This window comes from Equus asinus, chromosome 4 (genome assembly GCF_041296235.1).
Source record: "Equus asinus isolate D_3611 breed Donkey chromosome 4, EquAss-T2T_v2, whole genome shotgun sequence".
Taxonomy (NCBI): Eukaryota; Metazoa; Chordata; class Mammalia; order Perissodactyla; family Equidae; genus Equus; species Equus asinus.
In genome coordinates, this window is record NC_091793.1 from 125606215 (window position 1) to 125631432 (window position 25218).

The 25218-nt window shown below is 37.1% G+C and overlaps 1 protein-coding gene across 2 annotated transcripts in view; it reads right to left on the reverse strand.

The window, feature by feature from the left end:
* Positions 1 to 25218, reverse strand: part of COL5A2 (collagen type V alpha 2 chain) — a 402020-nt gene that overhangs the window by 36535 nt on the left and 340267 nt on the right. For both annotated transcript variants that reach the window (XM_070508233.1, XM_014852913.3), the window contains 14 exons: positions 24446 to 24478; positions 22920 to 22973; positions 17599 to 17709; positions 16175 to 16252; positions 14248 to 14292; positions 13194 to 13247; positions 12738 to 12791; positions 11608 to 11661; positions 8662 to 8715; positions 7645 to 7698; positions 6438 to 6482; positions 5909 to 5962; positions 3017 to 3061; positions 1607 to 1660 (listed from right to left, as the gene is read on the reverse strand). In XM_070508233.1, the coding sequence (XP_070364334.1) occupies positions 1607 to 1660; positions 3017 to 3061; positions 5909 to 5962; positions 6438 to 6482; positions 7645 to 7698; positions 8662 to 8715; positions 11608 to 11661; positions 12738 to 12791; positions 13194 to 13247; positions 14248 to 14292; positions 16175 to 16252; positions 17599 to 17709; positions 22920 to 22973; positions 24446 to 24478 (789 nt within the window). The remainder of the gene's footprint in view (positions 1 to 1606; positions 1661 to 3016; positions 3062 to 5908; positions 5963 to 6437; positions 6483 to 7644; positions 7699 to 8661; positions 8716 to 11607; positions 11662 to 12737; positions 12792 to 13193; positions 13248 to 14247; positions 14293 to 16174; positions 16253 to 17598; positions 17710 to 22919; positions 22974 to 24445; positions 24479 to 25218) is intronic.

Here is a 25218-nt window from a genome sequence, read left to right on the forward strand (position 1 = left end):
TGGGAATTTTCTACTGGGCAGTGTGGGATGGTGGTAGGACAGGGAAACGATTTCTGAGAGAGAATTTTGCCAGGCGTTTGACTTTTTTCAGCAGTTTTCAGTAGCCAACAGCCAGTACTAGAAAAACCCAGAAGGAGAGGGAAGTATCCAGAGTGAACTGTTGTATCAACTGTGGTTACTAGTGAAGTCTTAACTAGATGCCACAGTAGGAGCAGAAACCATTTTCTGCTAAGTCATAATCCTGGGAGCTATGAGTATTCTTTCTTTGATTCTCTAGCAACAGCACAGTTTGAGGGCGGAGGGTCTCACACGAAGAGAGAAGGAATTTTGCATATTTTGATCAGGGTACATAGGAAGCTTGGGCCCTCCATGGCCAGAGTCAGTGGACTTCAGGAAGCAGAACAGATACAGAGGGAAACAGAGGGAACAAAGGTCCCACCCACCTGAGTGCACAGTGAGTTCTCAGTGAAAGGAGGGACTGGCTAGTGAAATGACTCAGGGCATCATTTTAAAGCATCTGTATCCATGTGGCACAGCATTTAAAGACAGCATTAGAAAGAGCCTGAAAGACTATGTGACTTGATGCCTCTCACATTTCAAAGGGTGAAACATTAGCTACAGACCTTTTTTTTGTTTTTTGGTTTGTTTCGAAGTTCAGATCCAATTTGAGTAGCACTAATAACAAGAAGCATGAACCTATATTGAGGGCATCCTCTGCATCAGGCATGGTGCCAAGGGTTTGCATGGATTATCTCACTTAATCTTCAACAAAATTTCATGACAAAATAAGACTGGGAGAAGTGAGGCGACTGCCACAGCCATTTTGTATAGCAGAATCTGGTGACCAAATCCCTTCTTTGAGATGAAGAAAATTGCCAAAGGGAACCTGGCTGTGAGGGGTAAGCAAATGTATTGTCTTGTTTAAAATTTGAAAGTAGGGTTCTGAATTTATTCACTAATTTAGCTAATATAATCTTAATAATCTCCTACCGTAATCCTTGAATTTATCATCCAAAGTATTGAGAGAAAGAACAAATTGTGACTCACTACAAATGTAAATCATCCCAGCAGAATATGTTAATCCATTCCCATGTGGAGAGCCAAATGGCCTGCTGCCCCTTCCTTTAAAGGCTGTGTAAATGGGGACGCTGGGGGCAGGAGTGAAAGCCAGCTTTGTGGGAGAGAAGAGCCTTTTGACAATCTCTGATTTATTTTAACCTCCTATTGTTTAGAACATTCTGCTGTTTATTATCGCCAGGCACTATATCCAAGAACAGAGTTCCAATTCAGATTAAGCTCTTACTCCTTGCAGCTGTTAACAATTGTCTGGTGTCAGAGTCCTAATGCAACAGATTCTTTGACACTACAATTGTACGATTAAGCAATTCTCTTTTAATTATATATTATATAGTAATCTTGTTTTTTTATTTTCTTTACTTTTTTCCCTGCCATAATGGATATTGAGAATACTCTAGGCTCTTTCCTTAGTTAAGAGCAACTTCCATACTCTTTAATTAACGAAATGGGATTCTTCAATTGTGGATTCATGTAATCAAGTAATTCATATACTTCATGTAATCAAGGGCTAAATATATTAACATCTTACCTTCATCCCAGGATTTCCCGGAAAACCGGAAGAGCCAGGTATCCCAAGAGGACCCTTTTAAAATGAACCAGAAAAGTGATCAGACATGTATTTTAATCAATATCTAATTAAGTCATCTTTTATTCTGTATGTGACTACATTCTGTATGTGACACATAATATAAGAATAATCCACTTAGTACTTTAAAATCACAAAGATAAGGGCTAGCCCCGTGGCCGAGTGGTTAAGTTCGCGCGCTCCAATGCAGGCGGCCCAGTGTTTCGTTAGTTCGAATCCTGGGCGCGGACATGGCACTGCTTATCAGACCACGCTGAGGCAGCATCCCACATGCCACAACTAGAAGAACCCACAACGAAGAATACACAACTATGTACCGGGGGACTTTGGGGAGAAAAAGGAAAAAATAAAATCTTTAAAAAAAAAAATCACAAAGATAATAATGTAATTTTATTATAAGTACCTTCCAACATTGATATAAAATGGTGCTAAAAGACATGTCCAGTGGTGTAACAGGATTTCCTAGTTGTAGCATAGAAGATTAAGCCAGTCACAAACACAAATTGTTTGAAACAACTGCTTCTTGAGAGAGGTATTTTCCTTGCATTAATCAAGTAATAAAGACAGTTTTTAGAAAGTTATGTTTTGTACCAAAATCTAGGACTGCACTTTATAAAAATGATCCTCAAGAGTCATCTGGATATGTTAGAGTGATTTTTCTTTCAGGCTAATAAGAAGCGGATATTTGCCACTATCTGACATTTGGGAAGGCACACACAGCATTTAAACCATTGATTTAAAGGCTGGATTTAAAGGAAATGAGTGTAAGAGGAATTCCATTCCAGGTTATCCTGGTTCTTCTTGGAGGACTGTATTTTAATTCCATCAGTTTTGCATTAATAAGAACCCTTTTAAACTCTACTTATTTTGCCTCCTATATATATATATATATATTTTTTATGAGTGACAAGGGAGAAGAGATCCTAAGGGCAAATAATTTCAAGTCCTATTTACCCTCCTAGCATTTCCCCGAGTTCATCATGTTTTTTCATCTATCCATCCTATGAACCATGCTATATTCTTGCTCATCTTACACACTCATCTTTCAAGACCTACCTTGAAAGCTGCTCCTCCTTGAGTTTTCCTTGACATTTTTCTCTCACTGAGGTGTATGTACTTTCTCCTCTATGTTCCCAAACTTCAAGTTGCATTCTCTATTACAGCACTTAGCAATAGCAGTATGCTACAATATTAATTGATATATCTCCCATCCTTGATAGACAGGGCAATTTTCAAAGACAAGTACAGTGTGTTTAACATTTTTTTCCCCAAGTGTCTAGGACACAGTAGGTGCTCTTTAAATGTTAATGAATGTACACTTGGAAGAATGAATATGAAAGTAATACAACTCACCATTGGTCCAGGTTTTCCAGGCATACCATGAGCACCTCGTTGTCCCTAATGAGGAGAAAAAGAGACAAGATAGTATAAGATTACATTTTCTATTGCATTTGCTCATAATTCATTTACTTTATAAAAATTTCCATGGTAAAAATTGAAGAATGAAGATTAAGGTTAACTGATGACAACCTTAGCTGGGTAAATAGCAATAAAAATATACATTTATACAACACTGGTAAGGTAGTAATAAACACATCTATCCTTACAGCAATAAGAAAGAAAATTCAAGATTGAAGAAATGAAACTGATTACAATAATTCTTTTTATTTGAATGTATCATCTTCTACCAAGTGAGCTCAAAGATAACAAAATTTTGAACACCCCCAGTCTTCTTAACAGCCAGTTTAACTCAGAGGAGGAATGCACTCCTTGTAAAAACAAAAAAATAAAGCACACATACACATCCGTATAAACACACACACAGAGAAATTAGTGGTGAATGCTGTGGGTGTCACCCAGATCCCCTTTCAGCGCTGAAGTAGTCATTCTACCACTGCTGGAGGAGTTACAAGCTGATGGCTCACAGTTGAGACTCTCCTCACACATTGCCCCCAGCTAAAATGAGTTAGCTTTCCCAAGGTTATGCTCCTTCTATGGTCAGTGCAGTCGTATAAAGGATTGGCCTCCATTCAAGACAAGTCCAAAGAGCCATGCCAGCTCCATAGTTTCCATGGAACTGAGAAGTCATGGAGACTGAGGTCTCTGTTGTATTTGTAACACAGTTTAATTTCTCCCTCTGACAAACCCTGCTTCTTTTATTCATTTCTTCACAAGTGTAGTTTCTGAGAGGACTCCCCAATAAATTTCTTACACGCAAGTCTTTGCTTTGATGCTGCTTCCTAGGAAACCTGACCTAAGACTTTAATACCATTGGTGCCAGAAGCATACAAGAAAGCAAACTCTAAAATGGAATTTTTAAGCTGGATTCCTCACTGACCAGCTGGTGATAGACGAAAAATGGATCACTCTTTGCGTGCTATGGATGCAGTAGTAAATTTGTCACCACTGGTGAACTGAGACAGGACATAAGTGTAAGCAGATGGGCTAAGGGGGCAATAGCTCAGGCATTCGGAAGTTTTAGGGGAAACAGCAATCATAAAATTGATGGAATTGCCTGGGTCTTGTTGAGCGAATCCATTGGAGAAAGACACTGAAAGACTGATAGTGATTAATCATCAAGACTCCTTTGCAGTATTTAAAAATATTGTCATCTTCTACAAAGAGGGGAATAAAAAGCTGAAGATCAGGCCCAGGATTTAATGATAAAGGTTTAAGAGCTCTTGAGAAGGTTGAATTCTAAAACATGGATAGTTGGCTATGCCATGGTCAAGACCCTTGTTTGGAAGGAATGGGACTCCATAATTCAGCATTGGGATATCTTAAGAACTTTGAAATTTCAGATACTCTGAAGCCTATAAGCCTGTAGAAGTAGCCCATTCCCACCATTAACAGCTTATACTTCTCCCTTGCTTAAAGATGGCACAGAAGCCTCTACTTTACCAGACAATATATGCCACCACCACTACCATATGCCCCTCCCCTCCCAGCCACCAGACCAATAACTAGCATCAAGTCATAAAATAACTGGATTGAGGAAGTGCTTTTTCTGAAAAAAGAGAGAAGAGACTATATACCAAAGGAGCTACAAGTCCTATGCATGAAGTAGTCAGGATCCCAGAGAGAATGGATTGGACAAGGTCCTATAGGTACAGGATTGAGAGGGAAAGGACATAAAGTTGGAGAACTTTAATGATATGGAAGTACTCTCCCGTGATACACATTTAACACCATGATAAAGATGCTAGGAGATGGTGTTAATGTGGGAAATGGTTTTTGGAAGCTTGGAAACAGCAATGGCCCACACTAAGTGAAGTAGAAAAGCCAGAACTGCTTTTGCAGATGGTAGGAGGAAGAACAGAGAAGTAAACGTACTAGAATGGATATATTATGGAAGGCTGAATAAGGCAACAGCTGAATCTATTCTACAATATTCTCTGCATTTCTCTCCTCACTTACCAAGGTGATAAGGAATGGCCTATTGAGTTCTCCCAAGTCGGGGTCCTGACTTTGGTACCATTGAGAAGCTTTAAGGTGGTTGTCTTCTGTGGGGTAGCAGTAGGGGATATTGTAAAACTGGGATTCCTAAAACTAATGGGGATAATAGGATCTCAAAATAATGGAGGCCAGGTGGCAGTCTTTAATTGTTAAGAGCAAAGTGGGTGCAATGTAATGAACTGCAAGTTTGAAGTATCAGCAAGTGTAGCCTGACCTTCAGAGAGCTGTGAAGAGGATTAATAGAATACGCCCCCACCTAGGTTCAAGGTACACAGGCAGACAGCAAGGGGATTTCTCAATTTGTACAGTTAAAATAGATCAAGGACAGATGATCAGGAGACTCAGCTCTTCTAAAGGGTATGTTCATAGTACTTACCTTTTAGGATTGTGATGAAAATGAAATAAAAGACGTTTGGAAGAATGCTTGGCATATAATAAGTGCTTGATAAATTTTACCTATTATTATAATGTTCTTGCTATTCCAAAGTGTATGTTTTTTCATGAACTATATTCCATGCCGCTATATGTTTTCATTATTATCTTAATTTCTTTATTACAACAAGTAGGCAAAAAATGTACTGTGGTTATGCAAGATGTTAACGATAACAGAAGCTAGGTAAAGGGTACACGGCAACTCTCTACACTATCTTCGCAACTTTTCTGTAAACCTAAATTTATTTCAAAATGAAAAGTAAAAAAACTAAAATTAAAACAGGCGACCAGTACTGTTATTCTCATTTAAAAAGCATACTCAGTAAAGTATTTGAGAGTTGAAATACACATACTTACAGGAGCACCCTGCGGCCCAAGCCTCCCTCTCTCTCCCGGCATTCCCCTCGGACCCTGAAGATGAGAGAGAAAAGCCATCCATTGAAGCATCTTATCTGAACTCTAGGGGAGTTTGATTATACTACTCAATCCAATTGAGACTCAATATAATTGGCTACCAATCAATAGTATATCTTGGGGCAATTTTGGGTTTGAAAAAGTCTCCACCTGTGGAGATACATACCCTATACCACTCACCTAAATAGATCACACCTAGCCTAGCTTTAATAGACTGAATATACAATAATCCTGAATTTAATCACTGAATACAGAAAAAGAATAAAGGCATTAACAGCTAAGAAAAACAATGAGATGCAGGAAGCCATTTCTATGTGAAGGATACAGTTCTTACAGTGTGTTTGCCTGTCAACTGGTAATCAAGATTATTTCACCAGCTAACATATGTTCTCCATGTCCTTTTTTTCCATTTAAACATTTTCAATATAATCTAAAAAGCAAAGAAATAACAAAGAATTAAATTGATACATACCATAGGTCCCATGGCACCCATTGGACCAGTTGGGCCAGCTTCACCCTAAAGCAAAAATGAGATCACATTACAATATGAGAACCCTACAATTGATATTCACATCATTTTGCTCCATGTGTGTATCATTTTAAAGGCATATTTTCAAAGTGGGCATTTGAAAGGCATATTCAATGAAGGGCCTCAAAATTCTGTTGTATTACCTTTTCTCAAAATGCAATGGAAATTTAGTTTCCCTAGAAATAAGTCTAAAATAAAATTGAGGACTTCAACAAGACCGATGGAACTATCACACCTAGACACATTAGTAAGTACAAAAAGTAATTATTTGTCTATGTCTGATAATATTTCAGGTGAAGTAAAACTTTACAAAGCTAAAATTGACTGTAAAATTCCTTCAAGATATATTATAGGAAGTCTAGAAATAACAATTTTAAAGCCAAATGCTTTTCCACATATGTATTTCATGATACTTCTCATAAAAAGTCCTTTCACTCCTTTGATGTTTTCTCTCTCTCTAGAAACATAAACAAATTTTAAGAAGAAACTATGGCCAAAAGCCCCTGGAATTAAAAGTGTATTGAATAATGGGGCTACTGAACCATCTAAACCTCTCAGATATTTGTTTGTTTGGTTGGCTTTTTTTTTTTTTTGAGGAAGATTAGCCCTGAGCTAACATCTGCTGCCAATCCTCCTCTTTTTGCTGAGGAAGACTGGCCCTGAGCTAACATCCATGCCCATCTTCCTCTACTTTATATGTGGGACGACTACCACAGCATGGCTTAGCAAGCAGTGCCATGTCCGTACCTGGGATCCAAACCGGTGAACCCAGGGCCACCAAAGCAGAACGTGTGAACTTAACAACTGTGCCACTGGGCCAGCCCCTCTCTCAGATATTTGTAAAGAAGAAAAAAGAGTGAATGTGTTTCAGAGAGTGGATTCATAGTGCCATCTTCGTGTACAGACAACACTCATGCTGCATGGCAGAAACCCAGTGGTTATTCTTGGTGGCAAAGTTAGGTCATGTCATGTAGTCTGGTAAATCTATTTCCACTTATCTATGAAAAATTACATTTATCTACCTAACTATTCATTTTTTTATAATCCTCTTTCCTCCAGAATTATTTAAGATAGTTCTGAAAAAAATTTAGGCACTTGAAGCAGAACCGAAACACTGTAGCAAGGTTATATTGAAGTATTATACAATTACCTTGGAACCAGTTGCTCCAACTTCACCTTTCGGGCCTTCAAGACCTTTGTGTCCCTGAGAAGAAAAATATAAATTTATATTTTACTGCTCTTTTAATTCTCAGACGTGTAAAAGGAGAATCAAAAATAAGCTCACAGAAGAAAGTACCTTACGAAACGGATCTCAAATTTAAAGTTGTTATTCAAAATGTTTCCAAATTCTCAACGTTTTTTGAAAATCTATTCCAAGAAAATTAAAGTAGGGTTTCCCCCTTTAAATAGCATTTTCGATTTGCAACGTTCTCACCTTTTAAATTTTTGTGACTTCATAGAAATTAAATTTATAGCTACAAATAAAGAACTTATGGTGGCTTTAAAGAAAACAAACACTTATAAAGTTTATATAGTTATGCAATGTGGATTATATCCAGGTGTGATATTCAAAATATTTAATAACTAGTACAGCAGCAAGCATTCTAACCAGAAACTCAACCACTCAAAACAGAGGCCAGCCACTGCATACTGAGTGAATATCAGCCATGCTTTTGGATAGCTAGACATGTACTTTCCACATATGCACATAACATATAATAGTTACATACGAATTCTCTTGAGTTACAGACAGAGAAGCATTCTATGGCCTTCCTAGTGTGGGTTGATGGGCCCCTCCTGCGATCTAGTGTACTCTCTAGTATCATGCCATTTATTCCACTACGTAATAATTGCCTATTTTCTTAACTGTATCCCTTATTGGCCTGAAGTTGAAAGCCATGGACACTTCTCATTTATCGCAGTGTCCTCTTTTGTAGCTGAATACCCAGTTCCTAGTAAGAACTCAAAATTTATTTGTTTATAGAATCAAATACAATTTAAAGGAAATGTAAAAAAATTGTGATTTTGGTAGCCACAGATGACCACTACAACCACAGCCAGTTAAGGACGATTGACAAAAGAATTGTAAAGATTTTGAAGGTAATGCTCCCCAGACCCTATTCAGTAAGCCACAGTATCTGAAAGAATTACAAAGGATTGAACTTACTCGGTGACCCTTCAGGCCTGGAAGACCAGGAGCCCCAGGAAATCCTCGCGCTCCCTATAAAAAAAAAGAAAAACTAGATAAGGCATTTCAGAGTCATTAATAAAAATAAATTGTTTAATAGCCTTTTTTGCAGCAAAAAAATATCTGGTACATGGTTTTTTGACACCAAACCAGAGAAGAGAAAGGAGTAGTACACTTTTATCTATCCAAATACATCTAGATGATCAAAAATGAGCACGGCAAATACACTGTTAGAAATGGAAACATGACTGACACAGAGACATGGATTAATGCCACGTATTGATTTCATGATATTTTCAAATGATATCACTGTGTATTATAATTAGTAGCAGAAAAACCAAAACAAACTAAACCAAACCAAAAATAAGAAAATAAGCATGTTCAGTGTCTAAATCAACTAGGTCAAGGTAGAGGAAAAAATTCAGGAGAGGAACTTAGGGAAAACTATGCTTCCCTTCCTTTATATTGTGTTTTATTTGTGGTACAAGAATAAACACATTTGCAACAAGCCAATGTGTTTTATTTTCTCTGAACTTCTAAATATTGGCAGTAGAATATGATTAGAAAGACTATTTTAAAATACAATCAGAAATTTTTTAAATTAAAAGGTTCAGGAGAAGCTTGTGGATTTGTGACTGTTTAAAAAACTAATTGAGGAATGAAACATCCAGCAGAAAGGAAAGTCAAGAAATACAAAGAGAATGGGTTGGTTCCTTGACTCAATATCCGTTAATTTTATGCATCCTTCACCTAAGCATACCTAACAAAAAAAATAGAGATCAAATTCAAATGGTATGACTATTTGAAAAGGTACTTGAAACTTTTTCCTCATACTCCCTTAAAATACATAAGGACCCAGTGACTTAATTATTCACTTATTCTCATTGCCCACATTAACTAGGTTTCAAATTGAATTCCATTACTACTGGCACCAGTAGACTGAGCACCTTGATGGTATAGATTGATGCTATCCATTATTATTATTAATATGCATATCCCTGACACTTAGCTTTATGTATGATTAGTCGGCATCCAATGAATAATCATTAAATAAACAACTGAATGAAGAAATGGTTTAACACTTTTCTTCACACTCATAGTGCTTCTCCTAAACCTTTCTTAAGGAACTTCTCTTGCGTTAGCACAATCTCACACAGATGGCAAAATCCTTCTGTTCTGCATTATCATAGCCTTCACTTACTGTTAATTAAATGAATGAGTAAGTAACTCAATAAATGAACTCCATATGATAAAAGCAAAGCAATAATTCCTGTGTGACCTCTTGCAGGGGAAATGGTTCTGGAGTGTTTTGAGGGGGTTATCACAGTAAAGGCACATCAAACCAACTCTCTGAACAAACAAAGTTCCACTAATTCTTCTGTTTACACAGCCCTGCTTAGGAATTCTTTCCCTTCAAGAACTCCCTTTAAGTTTTTCCACTGGAATGCTCCCCTTTACTGAGATTTGTCTCCCCTCTGTCTCGAGCAGGAAACTCAGTACACATCTATCTAAGCCTATAGGGGAATTACTGAGCTATGTTATTTCAAATAATTAGTTAACTTTTGAGTTTTTGTGGTCTGCAAGGGAATTCTCATGTGATTACACATCTCTAATATAACAGGAAAATGAACCAGATGTGCTAGTGCTCATAAAAGTTTCTCATTCTGCTGACCCAAGACTGTCATCACTGCCCAATCACACATCGTTGCACTGCACTTGCAGAGTGCATCTGTGACATGCTGGCAGGGCACGTTTCCTCCCCATGGAAGGCCCATGCTGGGAATATGTGCAAGAGTGCAGCAGGAAGGGAGGTTTGAATCTGGATTGGTTGACATGGACATCTGTGTTAATGACTAAACCGCATGCCTTTGCCTGCATTGACTTTCCAGGCTGATGGGGGAGGAAAGGAAACAGAGAGAGCAGGGAGCTGGGGGATTGGTTTTATATTTGAAACTCAGTAATCCTTAGAGCCCTGTAAACTCCCTTAAAAGATCAGCATTCATTTGTTTAAAAAAAAGCCTACCATTGAAACTCATCAATTTTCAGAAAGTAAACGGAGAGTAATTCAGTACTGGTGGATGTATTGAGTAGTAGAAATATAAGGAAATTATAGGAAATATAATAAGTAAGAGGCTGAATCAGTGTCGGGGATGTTGGACAAGGAGAAACTTTAAGAGCAAGAATGTTAGAGGATTTTTGCTTGATTATCATTCTCTATTTTTCCCCATTGCCTGTGTAGCATATTCCAGGGGAAGGCCTATCAGAGCGATGTGAGTGAGGACAGAAAGGTGGCTTCAGAGTGTGGCCAAGTGGCCCAAGTCCTGAATTCTGGTGGAGTGGGTTGCCAGGGACCTGTCCTTGTAGTGAGCTAAGGGAGAAGAAAACAGCTGTGTTAGAAGCGCTGGCGATCAGTGTATCTTAGCATAAGATTTTAGGGCCCAGAATATCAATCAAAAATTTCAGCCAACATTAGGGTTTGGGGCGCAGTCAAAGAAGCATCTTGTCTACGATTTATTGTCCCTAGCAGATGAAAAACAAATCAATAAACTCTCTTTCAAGCTGTTGTATTTGACATGTGAATAATACAAAATAAAAATATTAAGAAGATAAATGAGATTAAGATGTAAATTATAAATAGGTCAGGCTGGTGACTTATCTGAAAATTGGATACTCAATTTGGAGTGAATCTACGTTAGGTTATAATTCTCTGCCTCTAGATGGGTCATTCATATGGTGGCAATGCAAAGAGGGAATTGGAGTTATCTGTCAGTCTAGCAAAATGTCCTGTTTCACAATGACAGAGGAAAACATGTCTTGGTGAAAGTGTCTAATGCACATCCAAACAATGAATTGTGAGTTAACTTTAATGTTCTTTATTTTTTTATGTTTGTGTCTATGTCATTGTATTGATAAGTATAAACTTACCGGAGATCCTGCAAATCCCACTTCACCAGGATTTCCATTTCTACCAGGTTCACCCTTTATGGAAAAAAAACAAGATTGGCAGAAGCAAAAAGGGATTAAAATGTTCCCATCTGAGACTAGATGACAAATCAAATGCAGATGAAAAGTCTTCCTTAGAAAGCTCGTCCCAATGCTCTCAACAGCGTAAAAATACTGAGTTCTATTCCTGATGTTAACCCGGTCTAGCAAGTCAGCTTGTAGAGGCTTTATTAATTTATCCAGAAGAAGAAGCGGTTATAAATTATACTGGTGGCCTAGCTCACCATTTTATAAACATCAAAATTTACACACATATATGCCATGAAATTCTCTCTCAACATGTGGCACTGAATTAAAAGAGTGTTCCTTAAAATACTACTTGCCAATTCTTTTCTTGTGACGAAAAGAAATTAAGAATTACCAGAGACATTTTCTGTATGGCCAAATTCAATGCAATCTGCTTAAATAAATGTCACGACACACAAAGAGAAAATACATATTTGGTTTAGTATCACACAGAAATTAACGGTCTACCCATGATTTTATCCTCAATTTTGGTACAACTAAGAAAAGAATCTAGAAAAGCCAATCTGTTGTTGCACTCTGTCTTTTGATCATAGGTTCTTAATGTTAAAATCTGAAGTTGAGTTTTAACTGTATTAAAGTCCAATTGAAGAAATAACTTTTTCAGCATAGAAGAGCAACATCGACACTATCCTACTAACACATTTAAAAAGTCCATTTGATGAAGACCTTATAATGATGTTTTGCCATCAGAGTAAGGCGTCTTTCCTTAAGTTCACTTGAGAGATTTGACCAGCGAAGGTTGTAGCTATTGTGACAACAATTCTAGCATCTCATGGAGAAATCACAATGGAAAACCTGACAATTGCAGGGAAAGAGAGAGTACCTAATAATATAATACCATCAAATTAAGACACTTCTAGGTTTTGTTAAATTCCATTCTGAGTTCTCCAGTTTTGATTGAATTTAATGGGAGCTAAAAGTGGGGGACATGAAATAAGCATTAATGAATAATATTTATGTTAATACCGCAGCCCTTCCTTAGCCTCTTTTAAAATTTCAAAGCAAAGTGAAGAAAGGCAGCTTACATCTTCACCAGGTTTTCCAGGAGGGCCCTCTGGTCCACGTGCACCAATTGGACCCTAATCACAAAACAAAACAAAAGGAAAAAAGGATATTTACCTATGTTTACCTAAACCTACCAATGATATAATCCAAAATATTATTGAGACAAATGAAAAATATCAGAGAAAATAGCTTTGTTAATATTCTGAATTTTATGTTGTATCCCTTCGATTATGTGCTCAGCGGGAAAAATGTTTAATTTCACAAATGCAAATATCTCAGCACTGTCTGAGACTCTGAATTTAAATACTTGGCCACAAGAAACATATAGCTTAAGCACAGTCCATAATACAGTGCTCCTGAACCGGACTGTAACTTCTTGATACATTATGAAAGAGCTGGTAAAATAAATAACTCATGACATCATTACCATGGTGGACCCATATTTAACTGGGTCTACATGCTTACTTGACATTTACCATTGGTCCAGGTTCACCAGGTTCACCAGGAGGCCCTGCAGGGCCAACACCACCCTAAAATTGAGAATAAATTATACGTATAGAAATTATATATACAAACCAAAGGAAAAAAGAATACTAAATCCTATAATCTCTGCAGTATATTGCCATTGTTCAAAATGCTGGCTGCCCCACTCTCCAGCTGTGTGACTTTGGGTTAGTTACTTAATCTCTCTATATCTCAATTTCCTAATCTGAGAAATATGAAAGGAGGATAATATGGTACCTACTTCATCAGGCTGTTACAGCTCTTTAGATAACTAACACATGTTAAGAATCTAGAATAGTGCTGGCACAGAGTGAGTGTTCAATCAATGGTAGTTATCATGATCACTATCATCATTGTCTACTTCTTCATCATCATCAACAATACAATTTCTAGTAACCAATGGCAGTAATATAAAATGGCAAGAAGTAAAACCCCACACACATGATAATGACAACATGGTATCTTTGACTGAGCTAAGAATTCTTCTCTTGCTTTGTTTTGAAAAATCATTTCCTACTGCCTGTCAAATCACTACAAAAATTCAAATAACTCTCCATCACTATTTTATTGGTATTTGACAGGCTATAGAAAAAAAGTACAGTATTATGTTCTTTTTAAAGATTCCATAGAGTGATCATCTGGATTGTTATTTCTAATAATACCATGCAGTGATGGCCTTCTATGGTCTGATTTCATAGCCTCAGAGCTGGCACATAACCAATTATGAAAATTTCATCATGACATGAGATAATTATTTCAAAAGCAAAGGCACGTAAAAATTCTTGGTATTGGAGGTCAGTCACATAAAGAAACGAGGTGATAAAACTTTAGCCGCATTAAGAAACTCTAAAAAACATACTGCATATATTTCTAAGTGAGCGAAAATTAATTGAATACAGCTCATTCAAAGTGAGCATTATAATATGCAATTTAAAGGCCAGTCAAATGCATCATGTCATAGAGACCTTATTTATATGTTTTTCTCATTTTTGCTACAGTATATAATTTAATTATGAAAAGACTTACTTGCTGCCCTTGTAAACCTTGAGGTCCCCTTGGGCCAACAGGACCCTTAAAAACAAATGAAAAGAAAAGTTGCATAGTATTCATGACAATTAACTCAAAGATTACAATAATATTGAATTGGCTTTAGAATCAGAAAAAGTGAAGCTTTGACAGTGGAAGATGATGACATTCTCCATCTGTACTCATCTGGAATGCAGCTCAATGCAAGAAGATTAAGGCCTGGACAACATTTGGGATGCTTTTATACACCTCCTCAGTGTCATAAAGAGAAATAAAGAATATGTCTGTACACACTCAATGTCTCTGAGACGAGAACACTTGCATGCTTAAGAGGTGTTCTGTGAAAACAGAACATCTGACAAAAGAAAAATCTTGGCAGGCATAAAACTGTTATCAAACTATTTAATTCTTCAGTTTCACGGCAGATAACTCTTATAAATTACATGAGCAAGTTGAATTAAAGGCTTATGAAACCATCAAAAATAATGACTAGATCATTTTAAATGAACTTTAAAATTATCTGGGACACTGAGTTTTCTGGATTATGTCTTTCTTGGATAACATACATTTCAAATATCCACACAGGCTTTCCCTAGTTAAACATGAAATGATTACACTGAGGCATAACAAATGGAAGAAAAGGAAAATGCAATTTAAAAAACTTTGCTAATATATGTCTATACAATTTTTTAAATGTCACACTTTAAAAAGTGATATCAATTAGGGGCCGGTCCAGTGGCACAGTGGTTAAGTTCACATGTTCCACTTTGGCAACTCAGGGTTTGCCGGTTCAGATCCCAGGTGCAGACTTATGCACTACTTATCAAGCCATGCTGTGGCAGGCATCCCACATATAAAGTGGAGGAAGATGGGCACTGATGTTAGCTCGGAGCCAGTCTTCCTCAGCAAAAAAGAGGAGGATTGGTGACAGATCTTGGCTAAGGGCTAATCTCTCTCAAAAAAAGAAAGTAATATCAATCAAATCAAAATCAAGTTTGTTCTTACTGCAAAAACTTAAATTTCTGTTTTGAATTGATCATATTTTTAGCTAGTAAGAAATTAGAAGCTTCATTAAAATATATATGTAATTTGAACGTCAAATGGATGAAAACTCATATTTTCAGAAAATTATCCCAAGATAATCATTGAATTAGACCATAAGGTTTGTGACTTAAAAAACAGACAAACAATATTTAAGTTACTCATAATGCTGGTCTTAAGGGTGGGTAAAAGGAGTGGTTATCTATGTGGTCTGTCTTTACACTTCTTATTGCCTGAAATTCCATTAATCTGGGATGCTTTTGAATTATGAGCAAAAAAGCATGGGAGAAGTGGTTTGAAAAGTGTGAATTCATTCAGTGACATTGCATTATTCCAAATACTCAGGTTAAAGTACTTGCCCAGAGAAAAATGGTAATCTTTCTGGCTGTTCAAGAAATTCAAAGAGGATGGAGATGGTCAGCAGGCCCAGCAAGGAAACTTTAGCATTGTTGTCATAAGCAGCCAGAGAATATTAAGATAAGTAGGAAATTATGAAAATAAAAACTGGCAAATTTTCCCGTTTCAAAATTTTGCCAAATCACCGCTTCTAACAACACCATGAAGCAGTTTTTTTAACTATTAAAAAAGGACAGTTTTGTTGTGGTAGAGGTGGTTACGTGTTTTAAAATCTTTTATTTGCTTCGACTATTAAGTGAAATATACAGACAGCCTTTCATTAACGTTGACAAATACTTTGCACAGCTATGAATGGGATATCACTGGGCTTTTAAGTGGTACGTATCAGGGTTTGATAAATAAATTGAATGAATGGATGGATAGATATGTTTAAGAAGATACCTATTACTTCTTAATTAGCTAACTCAAACCTCTCTTTTTATAATGATTTTTCCACAAGTACTTTGATTATCAGTGAATTTGCACTTACCACAGATCCAGGCATGAGTCCTACTTGACTTCCAAGTCCGGATTTTTCATCCAGCCCGGCCATCTGAGCTGAAAATGGCTGTAAAAGTAATGTGTTGACATCATTTCCACAGTAAAAGACATACATCAACATACTTACTAAACTGAGAGATGCACATTCTCTGGGATTCTTATAGAATAGCTCTCCTGAGAATCATTTAAACTTTTGACTTTAAAGCAAGGAAAAAGATTCAAGTTGTTTTTCATTGAACCATCTTCCTCAGAGAGTGTTTTATGACCATGTGGCTTCAGAATGACTACTGCAAAGGGCAAATGTCTGATACCTGATAAAAGCATGGATCATTCTGATAAGTACTTAGCCAGTCTAACTGATCTCAGGTTTAAATCTCTTTATCTGATTTCCTCCCACAGTTAAAGCATGCCAGACATCAGAACAAAGCCTAAAAGATGCCTTTAAAACATGTGTCCTAAGGATTCCAGATTCCATTTCAGACTATTTTACTTAGACAGCATTCTACTGTCTTTGTCCACGGCCAGTAAACTTTAAACCGTATTTATGTAAGTTGATAAAAATTTTATAATCCTTCTAATGAATGCCTGAATGTTCCAAGAATTGGCAACAGTTTTGCCTATTCTCTTTCACTTCTAAAAAACTCTGGTAACCCAACTGGCCAAAATTGTCCATATACATTCCAGGAGCTCTATTAATTTCCAGATTTTAGTGGGAAAAAATGTGCTTATTGTTTAAAAAGTAAATTGACAATTCCATCTACAATCAGTTGAGAAACAAATGTACTAACTGTTGTAAAACAAAAATTGCATTTCAGGGCTCCATATGTTTCCTTCTTATGCCATGCAGTCCACTCATAAATCCCCTATGTCTGCCACTGGGAATTCAAACAGGCAGGTATAGAAAGACATTTTGTTTTATTTTACTTCTGGTAGGAAACGGAAATTCAGTAAACAATAAGATAGCATTTTTAGTGTTAACTCATCGGTCCTTTCATATATATCATCATGGACATGCCATCCTTCCTTGATGTGGAGGACATGACACAGATTTCATCAGTATTCTGAGCCTAGAGAACAGCAGAAGGATAGAGACACATCTCTCTTTTCAACTTGTAGTGGGGATGACGTTAATGGCCCTTTAGAATCAACAGAAAGAAAAAATTCAGAGACTCCAGTACTGACATTGAGAAATACAAATAATTTGAAGCAACACTTTAAAAAAATGCTACTTAGAATTTTCCAACAATTCCCTGTGGATTTCTTAGTTTCACCATTGTTCATAGCAGCATTAAACTAACTGAGCTGCTCTTACAGTCAAGGGTCAACATCTAAACTAATACAATTTAAAATCAGAGCAACAAATCAAAAACAAAATTTATCTAAATATGACCTTGAACAATGCACACAACTCACCCTGCTCATGCCATCAGGTCCTGGGTGAGATGGATGTCCAGGAGGCCCCGGGGCACCAGGTTGACCAGGAACACCTGGTTCTCCATCAATTCCCTGAGGACCACGAGGACCCTGGAAAAGCAAGCCAATGGAAATCAGAACCCATTGCCAAATATGTACTTAGTAGAAAGCTAAAAGCACAGACTTCTTGATGGAGATGAAGTGTTCAACTATGACATTCTGGAAAAGGCAAAACTATGGAGACATTAAAAAGATGAGTGGTTGCCAGGGGTTGAGGTGAGGATGAGGGGATGAATAGGCACAGCACAGATTTTTAGGGCAGTGAAAATACTGTGTATGATCCAATAGTGATGGATACATTCATTATACACTTGTCCAAACCTGTAGAATCTACAACACCAAGAGTAAACCCTATCGTAAACTATAGACTCCCATGGGGGATGTTGATAATGGTGATGGCTATGCATGTATGAAGGAAGAGGGTATATGGGACCTCTCTGTACCTTCCTCTCAATTTAGATGTGAATTTAAAACTTCTCTTAAAAAAAAACAGTCTTCCAAAAGAATAGTAATCTAGCCACTATGGAAGTTTCATCAGCTATGCTGACACTGCTGATTTCAGCACTGGTCACAGCCTCTTCCATCAGGACGTGACACATTCTCAGTAAGAATTTTACCCTTGATGTGTTAAATGCCTAGTAATCAGCCTTCTTGGAATAATTATAAAATTGTATTCAGTTCATCAGTATTCTGGAAGAAGCTTCCTTATTTGGTTGAGTTTTGCTATCCAAGCGTATTTAATGAACAATTTTTAAATTTACTTGTCTGTCTTGGATTACAGTTAACTATGGAGGTGACTGTTTAAACTCCCCCCAGGGGAAAAAAATATGAAGGACACTTGATTGGAGTTTGTGGTTTTCGTCATCTTTCTAATTTTTTAATGCTTCGCATAGTTCCTGGCACATAGTAGACACGCAATATATGCTTATTACATTTTCACATTTCAATCTCTTTACTCTAGTACTTGCAGTCTGGCACGCTTTATTTTCCTTACCACCCGGAAGGTAGACCAGACCAATGAGAAACAGAGGGAAAGGCACAGTGACCCAGCCAAGTCTAGTTCTCAGAGAAGTGAGCAATGATTTCTAGCTGCCAAATTCCACCCTCCTCCTAACCCACATTCTGAAGGCAGCTTGGGGAACAGCCACGTCCTCAGTTCTGGAAATGCTCTGTCCCCTAACCTCATCATTCCCACAAGCCTTGTTAAGTATTCTCTGGCTTTTTAACCCTGAAAAGTCTTAACAGACTTTAGAAGGAAAGAAAAGACTAAAGAACTCAAAAGTTAACGTAACGTTTATAATTAGAAGCACAGATCGAGGAAAATAGTACACGAAGTGAAGTTTCATAGTAAACTTTAATAAATAGTAACCTTAATGCCTAAACATAAGAATACCTACTAGTCCATCATAAGCAATCAAAATACAGCTGATACAGCAGCAGGAGTAAATATAAGACAAGCTGAGGTGGGAGAGGGGACAGTTTGCAATATGACGGTTTTGGGAAAGGTGGCATAATAGCTATTCAGAAATTTAATATATTTTAATATATTCAAACATACCTATAGATGTTTTTACTTCCTGGAAGAGTAGAATAAATTAACAAATTTACCTATTCAAACAGAAGTAGATAGCCTGAAAAACTCACTTTTTTTTTTTTTTTTTTTTAAGATTTTATTTTTCCTTTTTCTCCCCAAAGCCCCCCGGTACATAGTTGTATATTCTTCGTTGTGGGTCCTAGTTGTGGCATGTGGGACGCTGCCTCAGCGTGGCTTGATGAGCAGCGCCATGTCCGCGCCCAGGATTCGAACCAACGAAACACTGGGCCACCTGCAGCGGAGCGCGCGAACCCAACCACTCAGCCACGGGGCCAGCCCCTGAAAAACTCACATTTTGAAACATCATTTCCCAGAAAATTATTCTCATCCTTTAAAAATCAAGGCCTTTCTGACTCCTAAACCACTGACAACTCATTGAACTCTTTTTATTATACATAATGGAGGCTGATTTTAATTGCTATCTAGGATTCCTGGATTATATGCACATGGGCAACAGGAACTGGGAATGTATAACGTCGGTGGTAGCATAGACAAAGCAGTAGTCTGACCTACTCCTACAGCCTCGTGTGGGAAACTTTTAACGTGTTTTTGAAATGTGAAATTGCTAATTGATAACCAGGTATTGTTATATACAAAAAATGAGCTAAAACATTATCGCTGCTCCCAAAGAGATTTCTAAAGACAAAATCAAAGACTACATTTAGTGACCATGGGAGTAGAGAGAGGTTTGGGTAACATTACTCCTCAAAAAATGTTGTCCTCTCTCCAGCCCTCTGCTATTAATAATCATATTTCAAAGTCAGCTCTGAAGATAGCCTACTTTTTCATTGACTTCATGAGGCATTCTATGTCTCCCTGGCATCTCCTCTAAATAGCCTACATGACTTACTCTTATACAAACTGAGATTAAAATTCATAATAGCTTGTGAAAATTATCCAAAATTAAGTGAACATAATAACCAAGATTATACATGAAAACAAGAAAAAATATTATAATACATGAACATATTTACTGATAAATATTGAAAACAAAAATTATAATTTGGGAATCCACTAAAATATATATTTTCACATTTCCAAGTGAGTTGAAGCACAAAAATTTTATAATAAGCTAAATGTGCTATTTATAATCATTCCCTCCCATCCCCCAGGATACTCTAGCACCTCAGGAAGCAATCTACAATAAAAAGTACTTGTAGATCGCCACTAGGTGGCGACCTTTAAACGTCCACAAGCGGAAAGGAATACCAATAACCCAGAATCGTCGAGAACTTTATTCACTGCTGGTTAATAGTATCACACACACACACAAATTAGGAAATGTTAGAGTAGATGAAAACTGCTGTATTTCTCATTTTACAGATGAGGAAGCAGACCTATAGAGGTTAACTGTCGTGTGCAATTAGAACTCAGCGCACCCTTGGCTGTCTATCTCCTGACGGGTTGCTAGTTTGTCACTATGAAGTACCAGGACAACGCACTTAAAACTAAGGAGCTGTGATGAGAGACAGCCATGAGGATCATCGTCTAGTAATGAAGGTTTTGTGAGAGTATCTCTATACCAGTAGTTCTCAATCCTGAGCAATTTTTGCCCCCAGAGGAATTGGAAACATTGAGACATTGTTAGTTGTCACCATTGTATGAGGGAGAGGTAGGTGTTGCTACTGGTATCCAGTGGGTAGAAGTCAGGAATGCTGTCAAACATCCTATAATGCATAAGGGATTATCGGCCCCAAATACCAGTGGTGTTGAGGTTGAGAAACCAGGCTGCACATTGTGAACCTACTGTAGAGTTTGATGGTAACAGAAGTAGGGGGAGAAAAACGGTGTTTGTGATTGCAGCACCATCCTATATTGTGCCAGCCATAGCTTTAGTCCCAGGAAGCAGCTCCTGCAAGTCTTGGGATGTGAGGTAAAACATTCTACCTACGGGTATTTCGTGACATCAAACCGCTATCTTAAAATTGGCCGTAGTGGGAGTATTTACACCAGGGAAATCAGCAAAAGCTACAGGCGTCTTTTTTTTTTCTTTTTAATGAGTCAGTTGTTAAACACTTTCCATCACACCACTGCTTGCTAGGATTAAGAGAGGAACAGATTTCCTACTTGGGTATCTGCCAGGATTGTCTGGCTTAATTCCAAATAACTTACGCTTCACTCTTTTTACACACACACACTCATACCAAATTCCCATTCATTATTTCAGGCCTAATCAAAACAGGAAATGGAGCACATCACACACTAAGTAGAGAAAAGAAGAGAAGTAAGAGGAATGAGGAGCAGATTCACCAAATCCTAACGAGGAATTCTGAAGCTCAACCACTGTTTCCACAGCAACTTCCATCTAGACTTAGGACTCACTGTTATCAATTATTCTGGGCACAAGCACATTTATGCACAGTGCTTTCTGCATGACAACCTACCCTCCACCGAACTGTGGTCATCTTCCACCTCTCTCTCTCATTCTAGACCCTGAACAGGCATCTGGAGAGCTACCAAGAGCGTTTAAGCTCCAACACTGGTGAGACAGCTCAGTAGAACAGCAATGAAGAATGGGGCATAAGATAATTGGAAGTCAGCCTTGCTGCCCGCCTGTATGGCTATGCCCCACATCCTTGGGGCACTGTTGTTTACCTGCCTACTGGTAAATACCACCCCTTACTCCAGCTCCAGTTTGGAAAAAGTATTGGCATCACACTATACTTGATGAAATGTGTAGAAGCATAAAATAGTATCAAAGATGAAGCTAGTGGCAAGAGGTTTTCACGACAGGATCTAAAATATGTTTTTTCCTTATTTATATATTCAAAGTTGTTTATTACTCATCTATTTCTCCCATTTAGGTATGGATAAATACATATTTGGAAGGCTAAAAATACATAGAGAGTTAAATTTTAGCAGATATCACTAGAAAATTAACCAGCACAAATTTTTCTGATTGAAACATCAGCTAATGACAGCAATACAGAAATTAATCCATTTAATATATAAAAGATATTAGTTTTTGTGTGAGATTTAAAAAGGAAAACTAATTGCTATCCTAGGATTTGGTAGTAAGAGACAACATTTGGCATATATTATATAATATCCTCATGTTTTATCTCAAAGAGATAGGTTTGATTATTTAAATTTAAAGGTGGGCCCTTTGTTCTGCTAATGGATTTGTTGGATTTTAGAATTACTCCTTTGATAACTCTGCAGAAGTTGCTCAGTGAAAAAGGCAGATTGTTACTTGGGAGATAAATTCATTATACAACGGCCTGAAAGGAAACTTTGTCGTCTGATAATTTCTTTTTCCTTGATCCAATTTGGTTATCCCTGTAGCAACCACAGATCACAGAACTTGGGTGTTTTATCTCAACAGCGCATTCTTGGCATTGTTTACTCCTGAGTTACCACTCTTGAAAACAACATGAGGTATTCATTATGTTTCCTTAGATTCGACTTTATTTTACTTTGACCTCATAAAGGACAAAGAAATATCATTTGTGTTCTAAAAAGATAACAGGTAATTATTAGCATGTGATAATTTCCTCTAAATCGGGAGAGGTACACAATCACTTCATGACCTGAATTCTAGGTCACACTGAATAGAGGTGAGAGAGGAACCATGCCGCTGCCTCTTTGCTGTGTCCAGGACGTGGTGTAGATGGGCTTGCTCAGGACAAAGTACGATTCACAGAAAGGTAACTCGCTGTCAACTTACAGGTTTTCCTTTTGGGCCTCTCTCTCCTCTTGGTCCTTGTGATCCTGGAGGTCCCTAAAACAGAAAATGTTGGTTATGCCTGCAAAACATGTATACTTCAGATGTTTTTGTTTTAAATGTTTGCTCGATATAAGAATATTGGAAAACAGAAACATCGCCCTTCTTTTTGAATTCAGTTCAGTCGAAGACTATAAAAAATAAAGCCATGTGCATAAAAAGCTCTGTGTACAGAGAAAGGCGGTTTATTTTAGCAGTGAAGCTTAAAGGCCTGTAAAGAGTTAAATGCTACATCATAGCACTGTGGAGCCAATGAGTTGCATATGCTCAGTTTGAACAGTAATTGCAAATTTATAAGGATCATTTTTGCTGTCTTGTCCCTGACAAGCCTTTGCCAATAAATTATGGGTACAAAAACTTACAGTTTGGATTTTGAGAACTACATAGATGAGCAAACCTCCAATTATCAATTATCTGAGGGAATGTATGAGTTCATACTGGTACATGATACCCCAACTATTCATCACAGTTCAAGTTGCCATGAAAGCAATGGCAAGAAAAGCCTCTTATTCAACTACCGCTGTATGTACCTTCGAGTGTCTTTTTTTACACTCAATTTAGAATGTTGCATCATGTCCACTGTATATTTAAAATCCACTGAGAATTTTCCAAATGGTAACTACAGTTATTTCTCCCTTAAAATAACAAATGACTATTTTATTGCAAAAGTGGCTTTATTGTACTAATATCTTAAGTTAGGTTTTTTCTGGAAAATGGCAGTTGGCAGGAGAACTTTATTTCTCAAAAAAAGACAGTTTCAATTGAATTATGAAAATTAGATTATGTATTTACTCAGTTCAACATACAGTATTGTTTAACAGCAAAAGCTTTGGAAGGACTGGAGCAGGTCTGTTAAAGTGTATTAGTATTTTTACTTATGTTGATTGAATGTGTTTTAAAATGTACAAGAGTTGTGCATGTGTGTGTTATCCTAGTTGCCTACGAATGCTACTGAGAATCCAAACGTGAAACCAGTAGTCTTTTATGCTAAGCTATTCTGATAGCAGAAATACGCTATTCTGATGTCTACTTTCTCAAATTCTACTGCAATATATGATTTAATTTCATTAACAGATAAAATTAGCAGTTTGTTTCATTAAAAAGATAAAAGGAATCTACTCTTAATCATTGTCAAACAACAGACAAGTATGCCCTAATTTCAATGAGTAAAGTTAGTCTCTAATTAACGAAGTAATAATAGATTGCTCTGCCTTTCACATAACGAATAGTAAGACTAACACATGAGGAATAATAGGGTTCATCAATTTCAGATTGAAATGATACCCTATGTGTCATTCAGTGCTTCAAATGAGTACCTAAACTTGAAGACATTTCAAGATAAAATGTTTCAAGAAACCAAGCATCATTGTTTTACATTCCATTGTCTTTTCATGGATATAATATCCATAAAGATTTTCAGTATCTCAAAGAATTTAAGAGTACCATGAATATTGGAGGAAACTACTTACAGCCGGTCCTGGGCGACCACGTATGCCTGTTACCTAAATGATAAACATAATAATCTGTAAAGATAAAGTTTCTACAGAGCTTTAGAAAAGTCAATAGTCAAACAAATTAAAATGACAACAAAAGCCCCAGTGAATTTTTTTTTAAACAAATGAGTGTTGTCACTTGGTGCCCATTTCTTCCTTGCCTTATGAGTTAAAACGTTATCTAATTTAAACTCTAATACAGGGAGGTAGTACACTGGTAGAGTGATTAAGAGACCAGCGCTGGAGCCAAGAGGCCTGGGTTCAGGTCCTGACTCTCTTCCTAGCCAGTTGTTTGACCTTGGATTAATTACTTATCCTCTCTATGCTTAAGGTGCCTCTTCTGTACAATGGCGATGATGATTACGGAATTCCCTCCCTCACAGAGGTGTTGTGAAGACAAATAAATATTTGGAAAGCACTTAAATCAGCACCTAAGATATAGAAAGTACGCATAAATGTTTTTAAATGAAAGAAAACAATGTGAATGATTTTCCTTTAGGTAATCTTTGTTAAAAACAAGCCAATTTAAGGGCAAAGCAAAAATGCAAACGCTGCCAAATAAATCGACATGTATATACTTTTTACTTGACAGAGATGATAACTCCTTTAAAATCTATGAGGCTGGTGGTTGTAGAACTTTCATCCTATTTAATAATACACTTCTTGATCATCTACAAGTCTAAATAACTCCTAAGAACTCAAATAATGTGGAATCTCAATTAGGATAATGGCATGACATATTCCCAGAA